This window comes from Cebidichthys violaceus, unplaced genomic scaffold, assembly GCF_023349555.1.
Source record: "Cebidichthys violaceus isolate CVI_PGR_0920_01 unplaced genomic scaffold, fCebVio1.0.p SCAF_12, whole genome shotgun sequence".
In the NCBI taxonomy this organism is placed as follows: domain Eukaryota; kingdom Metazoa; phylum Chordata; class Actinopteri; order Perciformes; family Stichaeidae; genus Cebidichthys; species Cebidichthys violaceus.
This window is the reverse complement of record NW_027176285.1, coordinates 10,252,517-10,274,938: the sequence shown is the minus strand read 5'-3', so window position 1 is coordinate 10,274,938 and position 22,422 is coordinate 10,252,517. Positions and strand designations below refer to the sequence as shown.

General features: G+C 38.5%; 1 protein-coding gene across 1 annotated transcript in view; it reads left to right on the top strand.

Moving 5' to 3' along the window:
• LOC137869117 (astrotactin-2-like) overlaps positions 1 to 22,422 on the top strand; it is a 235,959-nt gene that overhangs the window by 87,643 nt on the left and 125,894 nt on the right. Inside the window, exons 5-6 of the mRNA XM_068706300.1 lie at positions 17,540 to 17,647; positions 20,979 to 21,125. Of these exons, the coding sequence (XP_068562401.1) occupies positions 17,540 to 17,647; positions 20,979 to 21,125 (255 nt within the window). The remainder of the gene's footprint in view (positions 1 to 17,539; positions 17,648 to 20,978; positions 21,126 to 22,422) is intronic.

The window sequence follows — 22,422 nt, the reverse complement described above, 5'->3', positions numbered from 1 at the left end:
GCTGAGAGACGTCCTCTCTGAGGTCTTTGGTAAAACAGTTTTGTTTGCCGGCCTGTAATAAGGGGTGAAAATGCGTCCTCAAGTGCAAAAGAGTAGACTAATACTACAAACGCGATAATGAGAGAAACGCTTAAACTGAGGAGGAAACTCCATTAGTTAGAGTGAGGTTAAAGGCGAGTGTTAATTGGTCAGAGCCAGAAGGTTAGTGCTGGATACATGAAATTAATGCATTGCCAAATTCCTTGCCAGTTGGAGGCCAAGAGGGAAGTGGATTGTGGTTGGGCAGATACTTTTCTTTTCCATATTGTTTAACTTGGTAGAGCTTTTTATCTTGTGCAATAGCTATCACATTTTATCTTGCCCCTGTGTTCTTTTGATGGAATGAGCCGAGGTCCAAAATTATAGCTTGATATTGCATGGATCCATGCCATTCAGATCTAACTAAGCGACACAAAGTGGAAGGCATCATCTGTGTAGTTTACGAGAAGTGACGAGAAACGCTTAGTCTGAGCGACTGGAATTAAATGCAGGTGGTCACAATGAAGACAGGGAGGTCTCGCACAATGTCAAATATGCAGTATATTAAAAAAACACCTACTTTGACCACTCGTAAGTGACTAATCTTACTTATTTAGAAATGCTAAATGTCAACTTAGATATGTCCCTACCTGGGAAAAAAAGTCTTTAAATGTCATTGTAAATAAATCAGCAAGTAATCCTCTTGTGTTTCCAACCATGCCTTGCTTGAAAGGGGTTTAATAGGCACACATCTCTCAGTCTTGACATACCAAACGTGGGTTCAAGATAGCATCTTAACGCTAAGACGTCCCTTTTTAAATCGATAAGGGATAGTAATATCATTTAAGATATCTTTCAGAAAAGGACTTTAGGCCCTATTTGGAAGGAGAGGACTCATGAGTCTAAATTCACTATTGAGAACACAGGCAGTGGGCTAGTCTGCACAAGAGGAGAGCAATTTTCCAAGACGTCTCACTGCGAGGAATAGCAGTAGGTTTTGTGAGGATATGATGCACGGGGTGTCCACAGCCAGCAGCACACCAAATCATTTTCTAGGAAATGCACTTTTTTTTTCTTTTCTGTGAGGCATGAGCGATGGGGGAGAGAGCATGTCCCTAATAGCCAATCATTGGGCTTAAGGGCTGTCTGGATTGGAGATCTACCCCAGATCTGTGTTGAAGTGGTAACAGGAGCAAACAAGAGAAACACATCACACTAGTGCCTGATTGACTGTAGTTCACTGACCAAAGTACCTTCAGTTAACTTGATTCACATTTACATCTATGGAGAAACTCACCTGACTATCTACTACTCTACAGTAGCATTTGTGTCTGCTCAGCTGAACCCTTTAGCTGCTCATCTACACCTTGTGTCCACAAGCTTGCATATTGAAATTGTGCTTTGTGGCAGCATTCCTTACTTCCTTGTCAGCATGTATTGCCCTAGTTTCCTGGAGCACCATCTTATACCTGGACTCTCTAAAAATGTTGGCTCATGCACAGATTGTCTAGCAGTCTCTACCTTCGCTTTCCAATTTCCCCCTCTTGGCAGTCACTCTCTGGATCTTATTTGGAGGATATTTCACAAAGCATGATCAGGGAGATTGCCAGATTCAGAATTGCTATGAACATGCATAATTTATCAGATACAGATTTTGCATATTGATAACACTTCTGTATGTAGCAACAGTTCTTAAGAGGTTAATTGTACCTGTGCCTGAAATCTCCTATTGCATCCTATGAAACCTGACCAGCTGTGAGTTACCCACTTACACCAGGAAGGATTTAGAATCAAATTGCAATTTGATTACTCAAATCATCTTTGGCGGTGGTTGTCTACACGGGATGCATTCTAGCCAGATGTTGAAAAGGTGTCAACACATCTTGTTCGCCACACCAGATACGTAGTTTATAGATGGCAATTTATCAGCAAGGGGGATAAATAACGACACAAATTTTGGCAAAAGAAAAACTGGAATGACCATATTCACAGATACCCCTAGAACTCTCATCTCAATCTCAATCTGAATGAAAGGAGGGGTTTTTAATAAAACATTTTTATCGATATAAAGTAGTTGAAAATAGTTAAGTTCAGCACTAGTCTGTGTTACAAATGGCACCAACAATTGCTGCAACAACTAGAGTGAACATGGGAAAGGCCATCATATACTTATATCATAATGTTCTAAGCCCTTATATGCAACTTTTTTTGTTCTGATTTATTACTAGAAAGACTTGACTAACAGTGATGAGCTAATCTAATCTTCAGGATCCCAGCTTTCAGATATTGTATATCACTTCTGTATGACATGTATTGTAGAACTGCTATCTCCCCCTGAAGATCCCCTGTCACCCACCTTATCTACGGTCTAAACGGTTTTTAGCATGTTATCCAGAAACAGGAGGCGACTGAGAAGGTTACTGCGACTACTACACTGCTGCCTCTTCTCTTACTTTTTTAAGTGATTTTGAAACAGCGTTTAGGACTGTAGTAAGACTTCAAAGTGTGCCCCACAAAGGTTTGAATTCAGCATGGGAAAAATCAAGATTTTATCCGGATATTAGGCACATGAAATGATTTGTGGAGCCATTCTGTTTTTACCGACCTGCCCCAATCAATGATCTCTTTCTTGCCTGAAAGAAGTTGTTGCATTGTGCTATCAAAGTGTACAAGTCAGCAAGTTTGCATCCCATGTGAAGTTTGGAGAGTGGTTGGCTTTCATCTTTTGTTCTTTGTGGAGTATTCCATCGCGATAGGATCCACAGAAGCCCTTTCTTTTGTACTCCACAACCCTGTGGATATGCCTTTTTCCAGGTATGTGAACACTGTTGCTAATGATCTTGGATTGGCATGTTGTTAGCTGCAATTGGTTTTCTCCCTTCCCTCTGAAGTTTGAACAGAGTTTTTTTTTTGTTTTGATGTGTCTGGTTACTTGTTCGGTGCTTTGATTTTACCTGTGGCCTGGCCTTATTTCCCCCATCAACTTCTACATGGCAGCATAGGTGCTGGGAGTTGCAGTTTATGTTGCTTGGCTGGAGATGTACTTTCCTCTCTGTCCAGACCTACGGTCAGCATTAGGGATTGACCAGTATGAGTGGAATACTTTGCTTTTGTGTTACTCTCCCCTGCACATTACAGTGTATTCTTGGTGCATGGCGTCGGCACATTTGTTGCCTGAAGGGGACAGAGTTCTGCTTGCTCAATGTACTGTACACAGCAAATAGTGTTGTGGGTGTTAAGAGGCTTGTTGCTTATGTCATTCTGTCAAGCCGCAGTCGAGCCTAGAGTTTGCAAGAAATTTGGCGATGCAAAAATATCATATTTAACATTTGTGTAAAATGACCAATATTAAATTAGTCTTGTTTTTCTTGTGTAGCATGAAGGGACTACGGCTTGCATGATGTTGTGCACTATGTCGTATAATGACAAAAAGTGAACCTTTAAATACATTGACATGCTTGATATTACAGTTTTGCACAGTTGCTGACACATGTGTACCTATTCTTTTTCCTAAGCCCTTAACACAGCAACACACCTACATCACACAGTTAGCCAAATAGTATTTATTTTGCTCAAAACCATTTTTGTACTTATCAATAACCTTCTAAGTCTCCACATACACGTGCTCTATCAAAACAAAGCAAACCACACATGCTTTCTTAGGAACATAGTCAATCATAGCAGAATCAATTTAAAAATACTTTTACAGTTTCAGTTCTACCGCCATACAATAGACATTATTAAAACCATTATTTCATACAATTCAATTCCCTTTTACTGTAAAATAATCTACATTTTATGTTCTGGTTAAGTGTCAAATGTGTGCATTCCTATCTAAAAGGGAATGTAAAGAAGAAGAAATAGTAAGTGAAGAATTGCTGCAGAAAAAAGCTGAATTAGCAACATGAAAATGTGGTCAGTGATTAAGAAACAACTAACATACATGGCCTTTGAATGTGTAAAAATGAAATACAGAAGTACAGTAAAAAAGTGCACAGAGGGGGAAAAATGGAAACATTAACAGTCGGGTTCTGATTTATACGATCTTCTCGTCCACCTTGTCTCTCGCTATGCGCAGAGAAACTCTTGACATGCCTCATCCACCCCTGGCAGTTTATTTTTAATTTACAGCAAATCAGCTATTTCTCAATGTTTCAATGATCTACTCATTCAAAAAATGATATCTGCTGTTTCAATACAGTTTTTTAGCTGCTGCTGTTGCAGAAATAGAGGCTCTATAGTAAATTCAATGTCCATTAGGACTTTTATTTCTGGCATGCAGTGTGCAAGCGTTTGCAAATAAGAAAATAAAACAAAGATATTCATAATGTTGGTATTGGGTAAGCGTGTATGTAAAGAACATGAATGCATTTTGCAACTGTGTTAATTGACTGCATATTCTGTGAAAACAGCATGAATCGTGTTAATGGTGCGGGCCACAGCCGACTGTTGTTGTGCTTCTTGTGTTTGCACATGACGTCTTTTTGGCATAAAAGAACTGCTCTGCCCTCAAACATGGATAAGAATCTTCTGTGAAATATTGAGCCCCTTTAGAAGGTGCTGCCTGTGTTTGTAAAACTACGGTTACATAATGTAACCATCATTGTTTTAGTCAAGCCACCTTTCCCGGAAAACTTTGAAGTCACAACACATTGTGGTTTTGTCAAAAATTAAGAAATGTCTTTAAAAACGTACTCCCTTATTTGCATGCACCTCTGTGCTTGCAATTCCCTGCAGTAGTGTTTATGTATTTCCATGTGCTGACTAGAAGCTGTGGAAGTTTTTTGATGTGTCACAACGAATACTTTGGCTCATTACGATGTGGATAACCTTATGGTTATTATCTAGCCTTTCTCCTGTTTAATTGACGCTTTGAAGTAGCACATGAAAGTACTTCTTGCTGTCTTGTTTGTGTGTGTGTGTGTGTGTGTGTGTGTGTGTGTGTGTGTGTGTGTGTGTCTGTTATGTGGTGCTTGAATTCATTCTGTGCTCAGCTCCACTTTCAGCACTCCTCAATCTTCACTGCAGACAAAACACAGTGATTACAGCTGTGGGTCTGAAGCCCCAGGGCTTCTCTACAACAGGCCATTGCTGATCTACTGCCAAGTCAGTGCAGTGTGTGACTCTAGTTTTGAAAGACCGAGAGACAGAAACAAAATACAAACAGGGTCATGCGGATGTCTATCGAACCAGCTGACCAAATGTCTTCTCTAATTAATCCTCTGTGTATATTTAAACTAATAATTTAAGTAATTGTCAGTTAGATTACGTAATACTCCAAGATGTTAAAACCTAATTATATCAACTTTATTTATGATTTCACTGCAAAAATCTCTGCATGAACCAATTTCCACCCAGATTGTAACCCATCCCCCCCCGAAGTCCAATTTCCACTTGTTTTAACTAAACTAAAAATATATTTAAAAGAAAAAAGAACAAAAGAAATATCTGAAAATAAAGAAACATAACTTAGGAGGTCGTTAATAGCTCTGCTTTTGCAACACACTGCGCAGTTAATTTGACATCTTACTCTACATACATGTAACCAGATAGTAGAATGTGTATTAAAGACTAATACTTTGTATAGATAACTCCAGTAAACACAGTCAACCCTACTTAAAAAGTGACAACATGCCTTTTGACATTTTCCTAACCATATTATCAATATGCATATCTGAATTAAACTTGCCATTTTGATATATGTACATAAATCTTAAAATCAATATCCCCGTATAGAGCTATTCTCTAATCCCAGATATTGATCGGGCTCTGTGAACCATCTCGCTGCTCCAAAAAAATGCCATGATGCCCGCCTTAGCGCCCTCCTTATTGAAGTCAGTGAATCCTTGGTCCAAATCCCTGCCACCACTTTTTTTTTTTCCACAGGATTTCTGGCCATGTGCACTCAAGAAGAGGAGTTGCTGCTTAATGGGGTGTACACACTGAAGTCGAACTCGGGCTGTGCAGACAAGTGTGTGGATGTGCCCACCAGTTTCCCTAACAGAAAAAGAGTTGCGTGATGCCTGTGTGGAGAGGCTGTCTGTTGTACTTAAGCCATCTTCCCGGGGAACGCGGTCGGAGTTCAGTGGAGAGTGGGGTAATTTTTCTCAGTTAATGATTAGGAGCAATTTTAAATAGTTTATTCTGAGAAGTGCGGCAGAGGATGAAAGTGCAGCTAGTGTTGACACATGGAAGGGACGCAGAGCAAACAGCCATGCAGTGGGGGTTTATCCCGTCACAGCCAGCCATGCCTCCCCTGTCTAGTTGAGACGAGCTTCGGCAGCAGCTGGTGAAGTGATCCTTTGGTTCTCATTGCTTAAAGGTCACCGTAATGAAGTTGCGCTTGCTGTGCTTGAGTTGAAGCAAGATGGATTTCCAAATTGTATCCCCTCCCCCCTTTATGCACACACTACTGTAATTTAGTAAATTTCTGCCGACCTTGTCGCCCTGAAATGATGTCTGTATTTGTTTTAAAGGAAACATAGATCATGGTCTTGCTTTAATACTGTCAAAGTCTACAGTAAATCAACGTTTAAACAAAACCACAATAACATTACCAAAGGGATTTTGTTCAAAAACATAAATTCCCTTTGTCAGCACAATGTCATTGGGTAGCAATGAAAAAAAGGGTTGTTTTCTGCACATGCATACGTCAATTCATTACTGAATGCACGTAACTGTTTTGACTATGTATGTGAATGCCCCTCATATATCAGATGCAGGTCATGTTTAGGACTTTTTTAAAACCAAGAAAAAATAGCCAAGGGTCAAGCGGTTACATCAGCTGGTTGCAAATTAAGACAGCCCACCTTTGAGTACAATCTGTTGATGCTATTGCTCAGTCCTAGCCCCACTCTTTGACTCTTTGACGCACTTAGTCCGGGGAGATGTTTTGATGTTGCCTGCAGCGGCAGCATTAATATTGAAGAGGCAGGTGATTCGGGGGCACGAGCGTCTTCTCTATCATATGTATATTGTATTTTTGAAAGAAGATGCTTCCGTTGTCAGAAATGATTTAGTAAAATAAAGTTTATGTATAATTTAGGGCCTCAACCGGAAAATAAATGACTCATTACATGCATAAGAGGTAGTAAGACAAACATAAAAATCAGTACCAAGCTGACTGATGGCTATGTCCACTGCTTGTGCAAGGGATTGGCATTCATTTGTGAATTTAGTGTTAGGTTTGATAATGCTGCTTTCATTTGGATGAACCCATTGGAACCAAATTAAAAATCACACACACACCAAGGGGTAGCACCTTCTAAATGGGTATTTTTTTGTACTTGCAGCTTAGCCTTGTAGCTCAGTAGGTGATATCAGCAAGGGTTTTAGATTTTGACAGATTTAGCTCAGAAGCTAAACATGTTATTTAATTCCAATTCAACCTTTCACGTCCAAGCTAAAAGGATTGTGTTGATATTTATTTTTTTGCATCTTACACTAATTTACATTTACACACTTTTCCCTCCTATCTTTTCATTTCAGGATTGCTTTTTAAGATTTATTTTCATGGGGCTACAGCATGAATCATCCGTTTCTGGAGCTATTATCCTGACCTTTTAAGTCTTTTTGAGGCAGACGGTACCAGATTGTCCTAAAGCCAGATCCACTATCTTTCCCAACATCTAAAATATGGAGCAAAGTAACTGAGGAGCCTGAAGATCAGGGGTTTTGGAGTTACAGTGCATATACTGACAAACTGCAAAATCAATCCTCACCTCAAGGAGTTATAAGTATGACCTTCTATTTTTTTGTCCCTTTCAACAGTGTTGTGGTGCAGAGTCAGCTTACTGGCTGAGAGCATCAGACTGTATGTTTTCTTCAATGCTTTGCTGGGTACTGAATGGCGCTTCTGTGACTGACAAGCTGATAGACTCCAACTCAAAGAGATGGAAAGGCAAACAGTTTAACTCATCACTGTCAACTTAACATGAAAAAAAAAGATACAAAGAGAAAAATGAAGTGTGGAAAAGAGGGACATCATTTTCTCATAATGAATAGCTACAGTGGCAAGGCAACACCTTTCCGGGTGACAGCTGCCACCCAATGCCACCCTCCAAGCCTTTACCACAGCACAAGATGAGAAAACAAGATGCATTCAGGTGCCAAGGGTCACTGCATCTGAAATGACCCTTAACAGCCTGTCACACCTTTTCAGCAATCCCATATCTGAAATTCATGAGATTTACCATTTGCTTATTAGCTCCAAATTGGCAAGTGTGTTCTCGATGCAGGAGAGATGCAATAAATAAAAAATAAATACAAAATATATATATAGAGGTGAGTGTACAACCACTGAGTCCATTTTAGTACAAGAGCCAAGTGGTGCCTTGTTAAGCCTCCCACCTTTTCAAGTCCTTTCTCTCTAGTATAAGAGGTTGCAACCCATAAATTCAGGTTGTAAAATGTGTCGGCAGGGCTTATATTGTGATGCCCTCTGTAATAATTTTCAGCATGTCTAGGTTGTTTATGTATAATAAGATTGTGTGTGTGTGTGTGTGTGTGTGTGTGTGTGTGTGTGTGTGTGTGTGTGTGTGCGTGTGCATGTATGTGTGTGCATGCATGCGCGCAGAGCTTTTAGAAATACTGTGGGCAAAAAAAATAAATAAAATCGATTGGGATTATTTTGGATAGGCAAACAAGACATGACAAATGAAATGGCCCTTAAAGGCGAGGATAGCTAGACCTTTGTGACATACATGTGGTCACCCTGTTCCAGCATGCAGTTTCTTCTTAAAAAGTACAAAGACTGGGACAGACCGAATAAAAACACAGGTCCTACCTACTAGATTTCCTCCTATCTCTCTGATTCTCTGGTTTTCAGAGCTGAAACTCTTTGCCTTTGGGCGAAACATGGCAGAATGGAATGACTCAGGCCTTCCTTCCTGATCCGGACCCCTGCAGCCTGTGCTTGTGTTTCACCAGAATAGAGCAAATTCTCAAATCCTTCTAACATACATCACACTTGCAAGTGCGGAATTTATACAATTGTTGTTATCATGATCTAAATTTAAAGTCAGTACTTCAATTGATGCAGTAAAGTTGCAAACTTGAATTAATTTGCGCTCACATACATTTTTTATATATTTTCCCGCAAATACAAACTGAGAAGTACGACTTCTCAAATTTGCTTTTGCAGCCTTCTCAGACGCTGTCTTGTGCATTATAAATGACAAATTTACATACTCTCACTTTTGTGTGAATGCAGATTGCCAGTTGCATTGAGTTTGAGATATTTAGCTCGCTAGTACCAGAACTGACTGCTGAATGCAGCTGTTCCTTAATGTGATTACCAGTTGCTGAGCCATGTGGGGACTGTTGTTGTCAGCTTTATTTATTGTTACAAACACATTGTCACAGGCATATGTGCTCAGGCGCACATGTAGCATAAGCATATATATATATATATATATATATATATATATATATATATATATATGCTTATAGACTTTACAGTATTCACACACAAGCTGGCATTTAGCTGTAAGTGTAGCAGCCAGAAGTCAAGACAGTTCGTCTTGCTTAGAGCCATAAAGCCACTGAGGTCACATTGGAGTTGTGAGAGCTGTCACAGTCACATGCACACATATTCATGCAGTAAATGACAGTACAGCCTCATGCACATATAGTATTTATGAACACAAGAGCGTCTGAATGCACAAGCTACCTGTCAACATATATACCGGCAGCTTCAAAATCAGACATGCTGCTCTCTTTTATGAACTACTTTCCTCCCATGATGTCTTTATTTTTCAAACAGACACAAGCTGACCTGTGAAAGATTTTTCCTCTCACAACAGTCTCGGCTTCACACACTTTTATTGATTTGCATGTCTGTATAATTATATGGGTGTTATCCTTGAAAAGCTACACTTAACCTTTTCATTTCTTAAGGTTTAGAAATATTGTTTGGAAAGTAGGATTGCTCCAGTTGACATGAAGTCTGTGCAATGAGCCAAATTCATGAAAGCGCTAAAAAAAGGCAACATGTGATGTACTGTGTATCCATAATGCTTAATGAGTTCAAGGCTGCCCTTCAAATTCAGGTTCAAGCACCTGTATCGACAAACATCTGCCCAGCTGAAGTGTTTTTTTTTTTTTTTTTTTAGAAGACTGGATGTCCTGGCAGTTCAACTCAATGGGTGCTGTTCTGTAGCTAACCTGTATATATAATTTATTGCACAATGCATACACTATTAATTTCAGCCTTCTTTGCACTTTCATAAACCTTTGGCACTCCTGTAGAGCTGCCAATCAGACAGGCACCCAGTACATAATTTATCCACTGTGTATATATAGTCACTGTATGTTTGTTTGTTTAGCTTCTTGTTTGTCTGTATATGGATTAATCCTGAATATAACAACTTTATGTTCCTGTTTACATTTGTTGGCACTGCATATGGGTGTAGGCTCTGAAAGCTGGAGTCAAATTTACCAAAAATGTGTATTTAAAAACATTTATTTTTACTAAATATTAATCTGTTGATTCTTTTTCAATATATTTATGTAATTTAGAATAAATTAATGTCTTGACTGAAAAGGCTCCTAAGAATAAAGTTATTATATTCTATTATATTTGATATATTACATATATAGTCAAATCAGAGCAATGTCTTTAAGTATGTTATAGTTCTACCAGAGTGCTGTATGTCCTCGTCTTATGCAGAAGATGATTAGCTTTCACTACTCAGATTGAACTCATCACCTAACCTCCCTGCTTCCCCATGCTTTTTAATCCTTCTCATTACAATATGTCTATTTCTACCTCTCCCTCTCCTGTGGACTTTGTATTCTCTCTAACCCACATATGAGAGTGTTTTTCCCCTGCAGTCACAAGTCACGCTGTCTGTCTTACTTTCTCCTTTAAAGCCTTTCGACACCAAATCACATCATTCTGGCTTCAGTATATAATTGTGACATCTCATTCTCCTTTTGCCTGCAAAGCTTTTGTTTATAGCTGTTGTCTTCTTTTTCCTTTCTCTGGTCTTGTCTTATTTTTATTCATCTGCTCCTTCTATCTTTAACTGTCTACTTTCAATTATATATATATATATATATATATATATATATATATATATATATATATATATATATATATATATATATATATATATATATATATGCTTAGATTAAAATAACATGTTTTTTTCAACATTATGGCACAGTAAAAATGGCATTTCGATCCTTTCTGTGACAAAACAATATGCCTTTCTTTTTGTCTGCATTTTTAATTTGTATCCAGCACAACACTCTGAGATGAGATGTTATATAGTCTGAGAGCGTAATACATTTTCGCACAGAAAAACAAGCTGTTGTCATCCTTGAGGAGGAATGTTAATGATGACAGCGGGTGTCTTTGCCTTATCAAATGCTGACTGTCAGGAAAATGAAGTAAATAATGTATATTTCCAAGAAAGTATTGCACCATTCCAAAGTGTTGATTGAAAGTTATTGAGAAGTATTTTTTATTTTTTTGAATTTAACTGTAGATAAAAGAGATTTGTTTCAAGCAGGGAAGTTGTTGTGTTGGTTGAATGAACTATTGTAACTAAACCGGTCGAGGGTAAAACAGATGGAGGCAAAGCAGATTGACAAATCAAAATGTGAAAAAGGCCTAGAGCACTCTGAAATTATCTAATGCACTTCAGGACTGTGACAGGAACTGTGAAAGTGCGATTGGTATGCCCCAGTAATTGGGATTTGTAGTACTGACAGGGGTTTAGCCTTAGTGTTTTGGGGGTTGATGGTGTTATGGGATTTGGTTTGGAAGGTATAACGGCTGAGGGAGAGAAAAGCAACATCAACACAACAGAAAATGACTCAAAAAGGAAGAAACATTGTGAAAAAGGAAGAAAAGCAGTGAATTAGAAAAGAGGCCAGATTCCCAAAGACTTTAGCTCCTTGTTTCAGATGTATTCTTGCGTGAATGTTATTTATTAAACCTATGCCCTAGCTTGATTGCACAATTCACCTGTCATCTGAATCACACACACACACACACACACACACACACACACACACACACACACACACACACACACACACAGTATATATGTGTATCTGTATTTGTGTGATCAATGAAACGTTACGCTGTCCTTTATGCATATGTATTTGAAGGAGGATCACGCACATGACACACATAATATACATGTGTTGTTAACTTTATATTCCTCTACGTTTACCAAGCTTCTCTGAAAATGTGCACTTTTATCTTAGTTGCAAAGACCAATTAAAATGATGGTTTAACACATTTAACTGGACAGCTTTCTGTTGAAAGCTGCATGACAGCAGGCAATTGCTCTCTCTTGCTAATTCATGAAGGTGTTCCTTTTCTTCATTTTGTACATATTTCCTCAGAAATCCATGTATCTATTCCAACAATTCAGACTTCACAAACCTTGTATAGATTCATGTGCCTTGAAATTGCCGACTTACTGAATGTAATGAATAATCCTATTTCACCATTACAATACGATCACTCCTAGAAAGCAGCTAGAAGGCCGTCCAAACCTGAGATTATGTCATGAGCTCATGCTTTAGTAAATCAGCCGCTAATCTGACGCATCTTGAAAGTGCAACTTTGAAGGAAGGCTAATTTGTGCTCTTTCGTGTATGTAAATCTGGTCCAGAGCTTAAGTAGTACATGACCCGCGTGCATCTACTGTGTGAAGATTACAGTAGTTTATTTCTATATTGGTGGCACATTTTTTGTGTCTAAGACCTTCAAAGTGGAGGATGTTTTTGCAAAGTGAAAACATTTTGGACAGTCCTCATTTCATAAAGTGGCTTTTTTAGGGTTATTTAGGGAAAATTAGTTGAGTAAAAGTTGTTTTTGGCCAAACTAAAAATGTCATTCGCACATTTATTTCACATTGTACCATTTTTGCTTAATGCGCCACTGAGCAACTCGTATAAGAATGAACATGGCTCCGCCTCCAATGCTGTATCCACTTCTCTTAATACATCCATGCTCCCTACATAATCTTTGTCACTCTTTACACTACGTCACCTGACTTTTTCCTTTACTCTTACCATAACTACGGCTGCATAGAGCGGCATAGTTTGACGCATATGGCCACCGACCAAGCTGCCCTCTTTGACGTCTTGGGAGTGAAAACAGGCTGTTTATGTGATCACAGCCACACTTCAGGGATTCTACTACAGGGCATCCTTGGCCCTTTCACTGGCTACAGATACATATTGATAACGTTCACATCCCTAAATGTCCCAGGTTACATGGGTCCCAGTGGGTCCCAATAAACTTGATTACAGCTTTAGATGATCAAGTGAAACTGTGAATGCATACAAAAACACTTACACTCATGTATGCACTTCTGCCTATAGAGGGTCAAGGGATATCAATAAATGTATCATTGTATGACATATGGAGAGATGTGCAGCTTATTATAGACAAAATAATGTCTTAGGTGTTTTAATAAATTACATCTTTTCATGAGATGTTAAAAGCAACTAATATTTTTAGGAGGATCTCATTTTTGTATGTGTATTCATATGACTCTCTGTTTCCGTCTCTCTTTCTCAGTTTGTCTTCCTCTCCATCCACCACCTCTCGGCCATGTACGAGCACATCGCATATATTCAGAACCAATTTTACACCACATTGCCTCGGCTCCGCTCTCCAAATACCGCCAGACTCTTGCACTCAAAAGCCAACTCGACTCTCGACCTGTATAAGTGCACCCGACCAAAAGAATAGCTACAGCTTTCTGCAAGCACTTTTTTTTACACCGACTTAACAGAACTTTTAATCATGTCTAAAGTCTTTATGGTGCAGGGAAATGTTCATGAGCTGTGACATAATGTGAGTAAAGGAGAGGATTTTACCTGCATTGCACCGCGCAGGAATGATGACTGTGTCCAATGAACAAGGAAGAGAGAATATGTTGCTCTATCATTGAAATTAAACTAATTTTAATAAGGAAGGTACAGCTTGTCATATCAGTTTTTAAGGATAATTAAAAACAGGCTGATGCAGTGTCACTTATGTAATCCTTATACCTTTCTGTATTTCAAGAGAGTCCTTAGCTAAAAGCTAAAAACTACCTTTTTTTGTCATTTATGTATTTGTCTCTGTGTGATTGTACTAGCTTAGCACGTTTCTATTTAACCCTGATAAACTCACCCATGTCTTCAGAATCTGCTGTCTAAAGTGCAGTCTACAGCATTAGTAAGGAATCATTTCTCCGATAGGCAAATGTTCCAGAACACAGCAGCTTGGCTTAGCTAGAACCAAAGCAATTATTGCCTTTTATATCGGTCGCCTGTTAGATTCTAACTTTAATTTCTACTTCTAGAGGATCTGATATTCAATATTGTCATCTTAGGTTTTTCTCAACTATTAAATGATTGTGCTCTCCTCCAAGCTAGTTTCCACACAATACTATCCCTGAGTTGATCAGTTGTTTGAATGCTGGGAATGTGCTCTACCATCCGTTCACTTTCAGAAAAAGTTATTATGTTTTATCACCCAGTCTTTGTTACTTGTCCCCTCTCATGTGTAAAATGTGTGAGTTGATTAGATCTTTAAAAGTATGTAGTGATAAGAGGGCTGTAAAAATGAGCACTCAACCACAAAAGGACCATTTTGTATATCAACTACTCATCCTGTGTTACCTTGAGTTCTTGAAGAAAAATACCAACAAAAAAAAGGTATATGTAGTATGCCTCCAAGATGAAGGAAGATAAAAAGAAAACAGAGAAAGGTCTTGATGAATTGAATAAAATGGGGCAGCGTTTAACAGCAGCAAAATCAACCGTTTAGAAACTCTCACACAACTTGTGCAGTATAATCCAAGTCTCATGTGTCCAGTCGTTTGCTCAGTACTTCCCAAACACGTGCATCTTTGCTCAAATTTAAAACACTTGTGAATCGCACAGACAAGTATGCAAGTGTTGCAGAAGATTCATGTGTTTGGGAAGTATTGTGCATTCGACTGGATAAATGAGACTTGTGTTATATTGCACGGGTTTGTAAAGGGATGTTTTGAGTTGTGCAACGTGGCCCGTATTTAAAAAAAAAAAAAATGTATCCTGTGTTCACTGCGGAGACCTGTGAGAAAACCAAGTTTTCTTCAGGAATTCAAGGTAACACAGGATGTGGGTGAAGTATTGGTTAAAGAAGGCTCCAGGGAGCCAACTTACAGTTGGAGTCAAAACGTTCTTTGCAGAGTGTAAGGACTGGAACACATTTATCAAAAGGCATTGGGTAAAGGTTAAATTGGGTTATGTAACATGCACAACTTCAGGCTTTCGAAGTTTAACACTCGGTTGTTCACATGAAAAATGAACTAGTTGGGTAAACAATGAAAAAAGAGAGCTTGTATATTGTTTATGTGTATAATCACTCTCAGGGGGTTCCTTCTCACCTCTGCAGGCATCTAGGATCTGTGAGTAGAAGTGAAGGATTTTTACTTTTATCGTTAACTTGTGACAAAACTTGTACTTTTGCTAAATAAATGATACCTGCAGGCTGTGGTCTTACTTGAACCTTGCAAGAAAAAAAAAAAAAACATCACCATATGTGAGTAACATTTTTTTAATTACACTAAATCCACTGCATTATTCTAATCATGTACCATGAAGGACACAATTACCAAGTGACAACACTTAGACGTCTAACTAGGACCTATAATTACCCCTTTTGCCTCTTACAGAAGAGTAAATATGTATGAGCCACATGATATGGATCCCAGTAATGACACAACACACCACAACCCTATTATACTTTCTTTTTTTTTTGTGTCCTTGTTTGAATTTGCTGTCAACAGGTGAAGCGTTTCTTCACAGATGCTCCTTCACAGTCTACAGAAAGGCATTGATTTTCTTTCACTCCATTATCCCCTTTCCACTCTGGGAGATTAGGAAGTGTAATCATGGTGATCCAAGGGATTATACAAGCAAAACATATGTACAACCATGAGGAAATCAGATTGATGTTATTGGCATAAAGTCATGTCTTTATGGTGTGACTTTGGCTAAATTACGTTCTTATAACAATGCTGAAAAATGCGTTACGTGATTTACAGTAATACGCATATTTAACAAAATCTCTTTTGGTGGACTTCTTATATCAGACTTAGAATGCAGTTCAAAGCCGTCCCCACGTTTTAGGTTATTTCAGATTACTTATTTATCCATCAGTGGCTTAACACTTTGCAAATCCCTGGCAATTATCACTTTGTGGCAGCCCTTGTGCATTCGGATGTGTGTTTTGATGTCGAAGAGGCAACGCAGTACAAACAAAGCCTCTTAACTCTCACAGCCTCGCTCTTGCTCTCACACTAACTTGAAAACAAACATGCACACACACTGGGGATGTGACCCAATTTGATTACCAAATTAAGCACCAGAGACTTGGTAACGATGGACAAATTACCAAAGTGGCCAACGGATCATAGAAGGAGGGACAGGAAAAGTGTGAATAGAGGTGGAACTTCTTACTTCCTCAATAGAGGTTGGATATAAGGACATTTGGGTGGTGTATAGCAACCACATTTAGACGGGACTACATATGGACATTACAAATGATTCAGTAAAGTTAGGATCACTACCTATTCCCCATCCTCTAACCTTAACGTAGAACCAGACACAGGTTTCTGATCTTAATTTATTGTTCGTCAAAGGAAAGGTCAAAGCAAGCTAATTAAAGCCTATTGGGATAAAAACAAAAAAAAAGCTTGCAATCAAAGTTTGATAAAGGATTCCAATACACAGGCTAAAATGTGAGGTCAGTGTCCATTATCATCGATAATTGAGTGTAATCAGCATATTGGAGTAAACGGATGAGTTCATGTTTAATGTAACTCAAGTACTTTATAGGACCTAGAGTTGATCCATGGAGAACACCAAAGGAAATGGGGCAAGAGGGAAAGAAATGCTTCCAAATATAACAGAGGGTCTTCAGTTGGAAAGAGCAGAATGGTTGCAATCAAGAGCAGAATCTGTAATGATAACCCAATATTACAGGTGAAGGATTAAAATACTGCATTCAACTGTTCACTACAAGATCAAGTTTTAATCGTCTTCATGAAGCAGTTTAGTAACTGTAATCATCAACAATATACTCATATATGTATCTAAGATCTCATAATGATGCTTTGTAATTCAGAAGACAAATACTTAAGTTCCAGCGATTTGTGATTGCGATCTAAAATTAATATTGTATTTCCCTAAAACATGAACGCATGCAAAATTTAAATTCTAAACGAAGGAGAATGTTCTGCACACAGGTAAAAAAAATTAAAAATGCTGAATGGTTAGCAATTGAATAGACTTTAAACAGAACTGAATTTGATTTAATCAAAATTGTCTTTGTAATTGTGCAGTGCCATAACCACAGTGGTCATGACTAACCTTTGTTGAATAACTTCACACAGTTCTGACTTGCTGGTTCACAGTTGGCATTTTTTTTTTCTTAGCTTAATCGTATTCTAAAAATGTTCGATTCATTCTTCTCAAATATCTTTCCATTTCTCTCCTCTTATCTCCGTCCCGCCAGCACCTGGAGGTGTGTTTGGTCCTCAAGGGGAATCGGGGTCAGAACCTGAAGATGACAGCCAAATGAAGTTTTACACAGAGCAGCACAGAGGACGAAGGCGCAGCAAAGGTGAGAGCGAACGCAGGTGTATATCTTTGTATATTGTTATAAATGTGTTACATTTTAAACACATTAACTTGCACAGGGGGATGCCTCTTATCCACTACATACTGCTGAGAAGGCAATAAAGTAAAAAGACAATAATATACAACAAAACATTTTGAAAACAAATGAATTCAAACCCTACCCTGGTTGAATATGAGCCTATAGCTGAGTGAAATGAGGCTAGACATTTCTGGAATTGTCAGCGTAGCTGGAAGTAGGAAGGAGTCATGCACATTCCCTGTGGGGTTTAAAGTGCTGTTCCATGGCACAGCTCAATGACACTCAAAGCAGATATATGAGCTGATGTAAATGGAGGCTCAGTGATGAGCAAAGCTGAGTCACATTACTTTGATGGGAAGCATGAGTTTAACTTCCCTTCCCACATAGTGATATGTGATAGTGAAAACTCTGTGGATTTGTGTGTATGTGAGTGAATGACCGGAAGAGGAAGAAACACAGAGAAGTAGTCTGTGTGTTCACTTGGGTGTCCATACATATATGTATAGTGATAGTAAAGTAATACAAATCCATGTGTTCCTAATTATTCTCCATACCTGCAGTTCACTGCCATATAGCGAAGCAGGAGGTCCAACCCAGGAACCAAAATCCCAAGGGTGAAGCGTTCCTAATTGCCTACAAAGTTTATTAAAAACACATTGTTTTTGTCAGTGTTATATATTTAAAGGTGATGACTCCACTCCAACAATATAAGCAGTTTGGAAAGTATAAAGACGGATGGTTCTTGGACATTGATATGTAGCTTCTGCATAAGGTTTTGTAGTTGTTACGAGAATGTTGATTATTGAAGTTCACCTCATAGTTTAGATGCAACCTTCAGTGGAATGGGGGTAAAGATAGTACGTGTAGGTTTATGAACACAGACGAGGCTCTCAAATTGGCTTTATGGACTCCAATTATTTTAGTTCAAAATGATATATAATATACACACAAACATAGCAACATAGTATGTATTGGTTGTGGACTTTTAAATGTACAATTAATCACAGAAGATAGTTGACTGTTCTAACTAACAAAAAAATAATAATAATCTTGTTTAAACCGTCAGCTCTTTGTAAATGGGATCTTGGATTTTGTAATAAAAGCATGTTGGCTCAGGATTCAGAAAGCCCTAAAACGCGTGACCGTGATTTGTTTTTAAGTTACAGCCCATGTAAAAAAGGTTGTTGGGAAGAGGAACACAAGCAGAAGAAAGAAATTAAACTAAAGTTTTTAATCTTTAGTGTTTTGTTTACACTCTATTTGTTGATTTACATGTATTTATGTATTTGTGTCCGTGTTTGTTTTAGTGTTTCTGTGATTAATTGAGCGTATTGACTAGATATTTGGTTTGTGGCCATACAGTAAGTGTTTGCCATCGTGAGTGTACATGCTTTTGTCTACTCAGTAGGCTTTTATAGTAATTGAGGGACCCCTTCAGGAGCCCAGTGACACTACCCACACAACAAAGGGATTAGCTGCTCTTCCGCTTTCACCGTGGACAGGTGTTGTTCCTGTCCCTCCACAACATCGTGACTGTGGTTCAGAAAGGAGGGGGGGTTCATTATCCTAACTTTGTCTTCCTGGTTTTGACCTTGAGCTGCATTTCAGTGCTTCCAAACTTCTGATGGGATTCACTGGACTCTCCTGTCACAAGGGGTTACTGATTAGAATTGTTCCCAGAACGGGGTGTTTTTTTTTCCAATTCAATTTGCACCATTTGCACATTGCATCAGTGATTGATACGATCACACTGTACTGTAGTTGTAAAATGTGAAACATCTAGATTGTGTGTGGCTCTGTTTTTTTGAGGTACACACTGATCTAGTTACATACATTACTGCTGATGCATTACTGCATCAGCAAGGAGGCCATTTGTTCAATATACGTCACTTAACCGGCACAACACCTGAGTTTGACTGCTTAGAACAGGAAAACAAGAATAGGCCTACTATTACTTTTGACTTTTCCAACAAACTTGCATAGTGCACACTGGGCACCACGTTTCCTGAAGCATGCCGATTCTGAGACATTGCATATTTTATGTTTTAATAGTCAAAATCTAGTTAGATCAGTGGGCCTCGTCTTTTTTCTTAAATGTTTAGAAGAAAAGAAATGTCTGCATCACATTCGTGTCCTGTTCTTAAACTGCTGAATTGTGCGGACCTGTGTTCTTATAATCCAAATGGCCGTGTGAATTTAAAGTGCATGCCAGTTGATCCTATTTAGCAAAGGTAACTGCACCACCAGTGAAGGGCATGAGACAGCAGTGCTGTGTGCACACAGAAATAAGAAGACATTTCAAAATAATAGTGTCGACACTTCTGCAGGAGGGGAACAACAAACGAGCTGTCATATTTAGTAGGGTAGGATTGTGGATATGAAATGATACAAAAAATATGCATACTCGTTACTAGTGTTAAAGTGGTCATGTAGTTTAATTATTTTGAAAGATCATATTGCTTTGTAAACTTGTGAATATAAATATTTAAACACATTGAAAATATTGTATTCTAAATCCTATATTGTTATAGTTCAGTATTATAGTATGTATATTTGAAGAAAACGCAATAACCAATTATTTTGTACAAACTTGTCAGCATTCAAATGTGTGGCTGTAAGTCAGCTCTTGAGTCTGTGTAGATTCAGAACAATCCCAAATAAGGAAACATTGGTGAATGTCAGAATCTTGAAAACTGCTTTAGTGGGTTTTAAGAATAAATTTCTTCATAAGAAAGATTTGTGAATGAGGCCCAAACCAGCGCTATCACTGCCATACCCCTATCACATTCCAGTGAGCCTCCTTTCAACATGCTTACTTCTCTCCCATGATGAATACCACCAGACAGAGGTTAAGCGGCTAATTTCATTCCCCATATCTGGCTTGGAAATGGGAGCCCTGACAGAGCCAAAGGGCAACCAAAACAACCAATCTATAACCCTGTCAGTGGCAATAAGATCATACATCACACTGGTGAATGATTCTGGGCTGCTCTGCGGAAGCGCGGGTATTCTAAGTCGTCCTTTCTTTTCTCAGTCCGGACTTGAACCTGGGTTAGATTCATAAATCAGGAGTACAATTAACGCCATTTTCAAGGATTGTGGGAGTCTCCGGCACTGTATTTTCATTAAGGCATGCTAAAGTGGACGATTTAGTTTGAGGTTTGTGTTATGCGTGTTTTATGTGTGAAAGTACTTCCTGTCAGGGAGGTTCAAATACAGTCGTGTGTTTGAGCCTCTGATAAAAATCAAAAGGGCTTCTGTCAAACTGTTCACCTTGTTCTTTCTCTTCTTCTAGGCCACTCACACAGTCCTCTGAATAAGGTCACCCTGACGTTGATTACCATCAGCACATGTGTCACTGCCATTGTCTATGCTACGCAGGACTCCTGCCCTCTCACCGTCAAGGTTACACTCCATGTGCCTGAGCATTTTGTTGCAGATGGTAAGTGCAACACATTCATTACAACTTGGCTGATTATTCAACTAAAGGAATGTCCAAAACAATCACTTTTTTCACGTTTAACCATTTTTTTTCTTCTTTTTTTCAGTTTTTTTTTACTGTACTCTTAATTGAGACTATAAGATGTAAAACCCAAGAGTAAAAAGGGGAAGGGAAAAAGTCTGGTCACCAACAAGACACCCACTGAACTCAGTTGGAAGACTGAAATCACGTATCACTTTTGTGATTACACCCTCAGAATTTGTAGTCGGCGATAATGTACCTCAACCTTGGGCAATGCTGAGCTTTGTGTTGGAAGCTATAAAAGGATATAGATTTGTGTAGCATGTTGTCATAATAGCGACTATCCATCAAGGTACACATTTCATTCTTTTCTTCTTTTTTTCAGCCCTAATTGAATACAGTTGTCCTTCAAGCAGCATACTGCAGAGATGACTGTCCACAAGCACACGTTGTTATTGAGTGATGAAAGATATTATGCAATTTGTATAGTTTGTGTTGTTAGTAGGAACAGCTAATGGACCAGGGACAGCTCTGTATGCTTCCACTGATTCTATTTACAAATGGCTTGCAGTAAAATCTCCACCCCCTCTACCGTGATTTGTGGTTCTAAATTTTAATGCTTTTCGGTGTCAGTGCCCCTTCTGCACGACTGATAAAGTACAAAAGACGCACATCCATCCAAGAAAAAGTAAATCATGTGCTAGAAACAAAAAGATGAATCAGGACAACAAAGTCCACACACTGAAAGCTCCCAATGGAAAAGAAAAAATGATTTATTGTCACCACAAACAACTGAATGACATTTGGAGCTATCAGACTGATGAAGAGCATTGTGCTCAAAATTTGATTGTTTTTTTCTTTTTCTTTTTTTTTTTGCAGTGGGAGCATTCAGTGTGAAAACTTTATTGCATGTGACTGCATAGATTTGAATACTAACCTAGTCTACTGTTTCAGTCGACACAAACATTCTATTTAACTAATGTGACAGAAGTGCTCCAATGTTTATTTGTGTTTTGGTTGTGCTTTATGCAAGCATTGTATGACATGCAAGCAAAACGTTTTTGAGAAAAAAAAATGAGCTGATAACACTGTCTTCTGTCTTTTACATGCCAACATTGAGACACAACCTATTTTCAAAATGAATGCCAATTCAGGATAATCAAGTATGTCGGTGCCCAGGCAACAGCTTAGGAAGTCGTCCCACTGTGTCTGTTTTAAATTCGTCGTTGGTTTGGGAAAATTGTAAATTGGGTCCGTGTATTGGCAAGATACCACA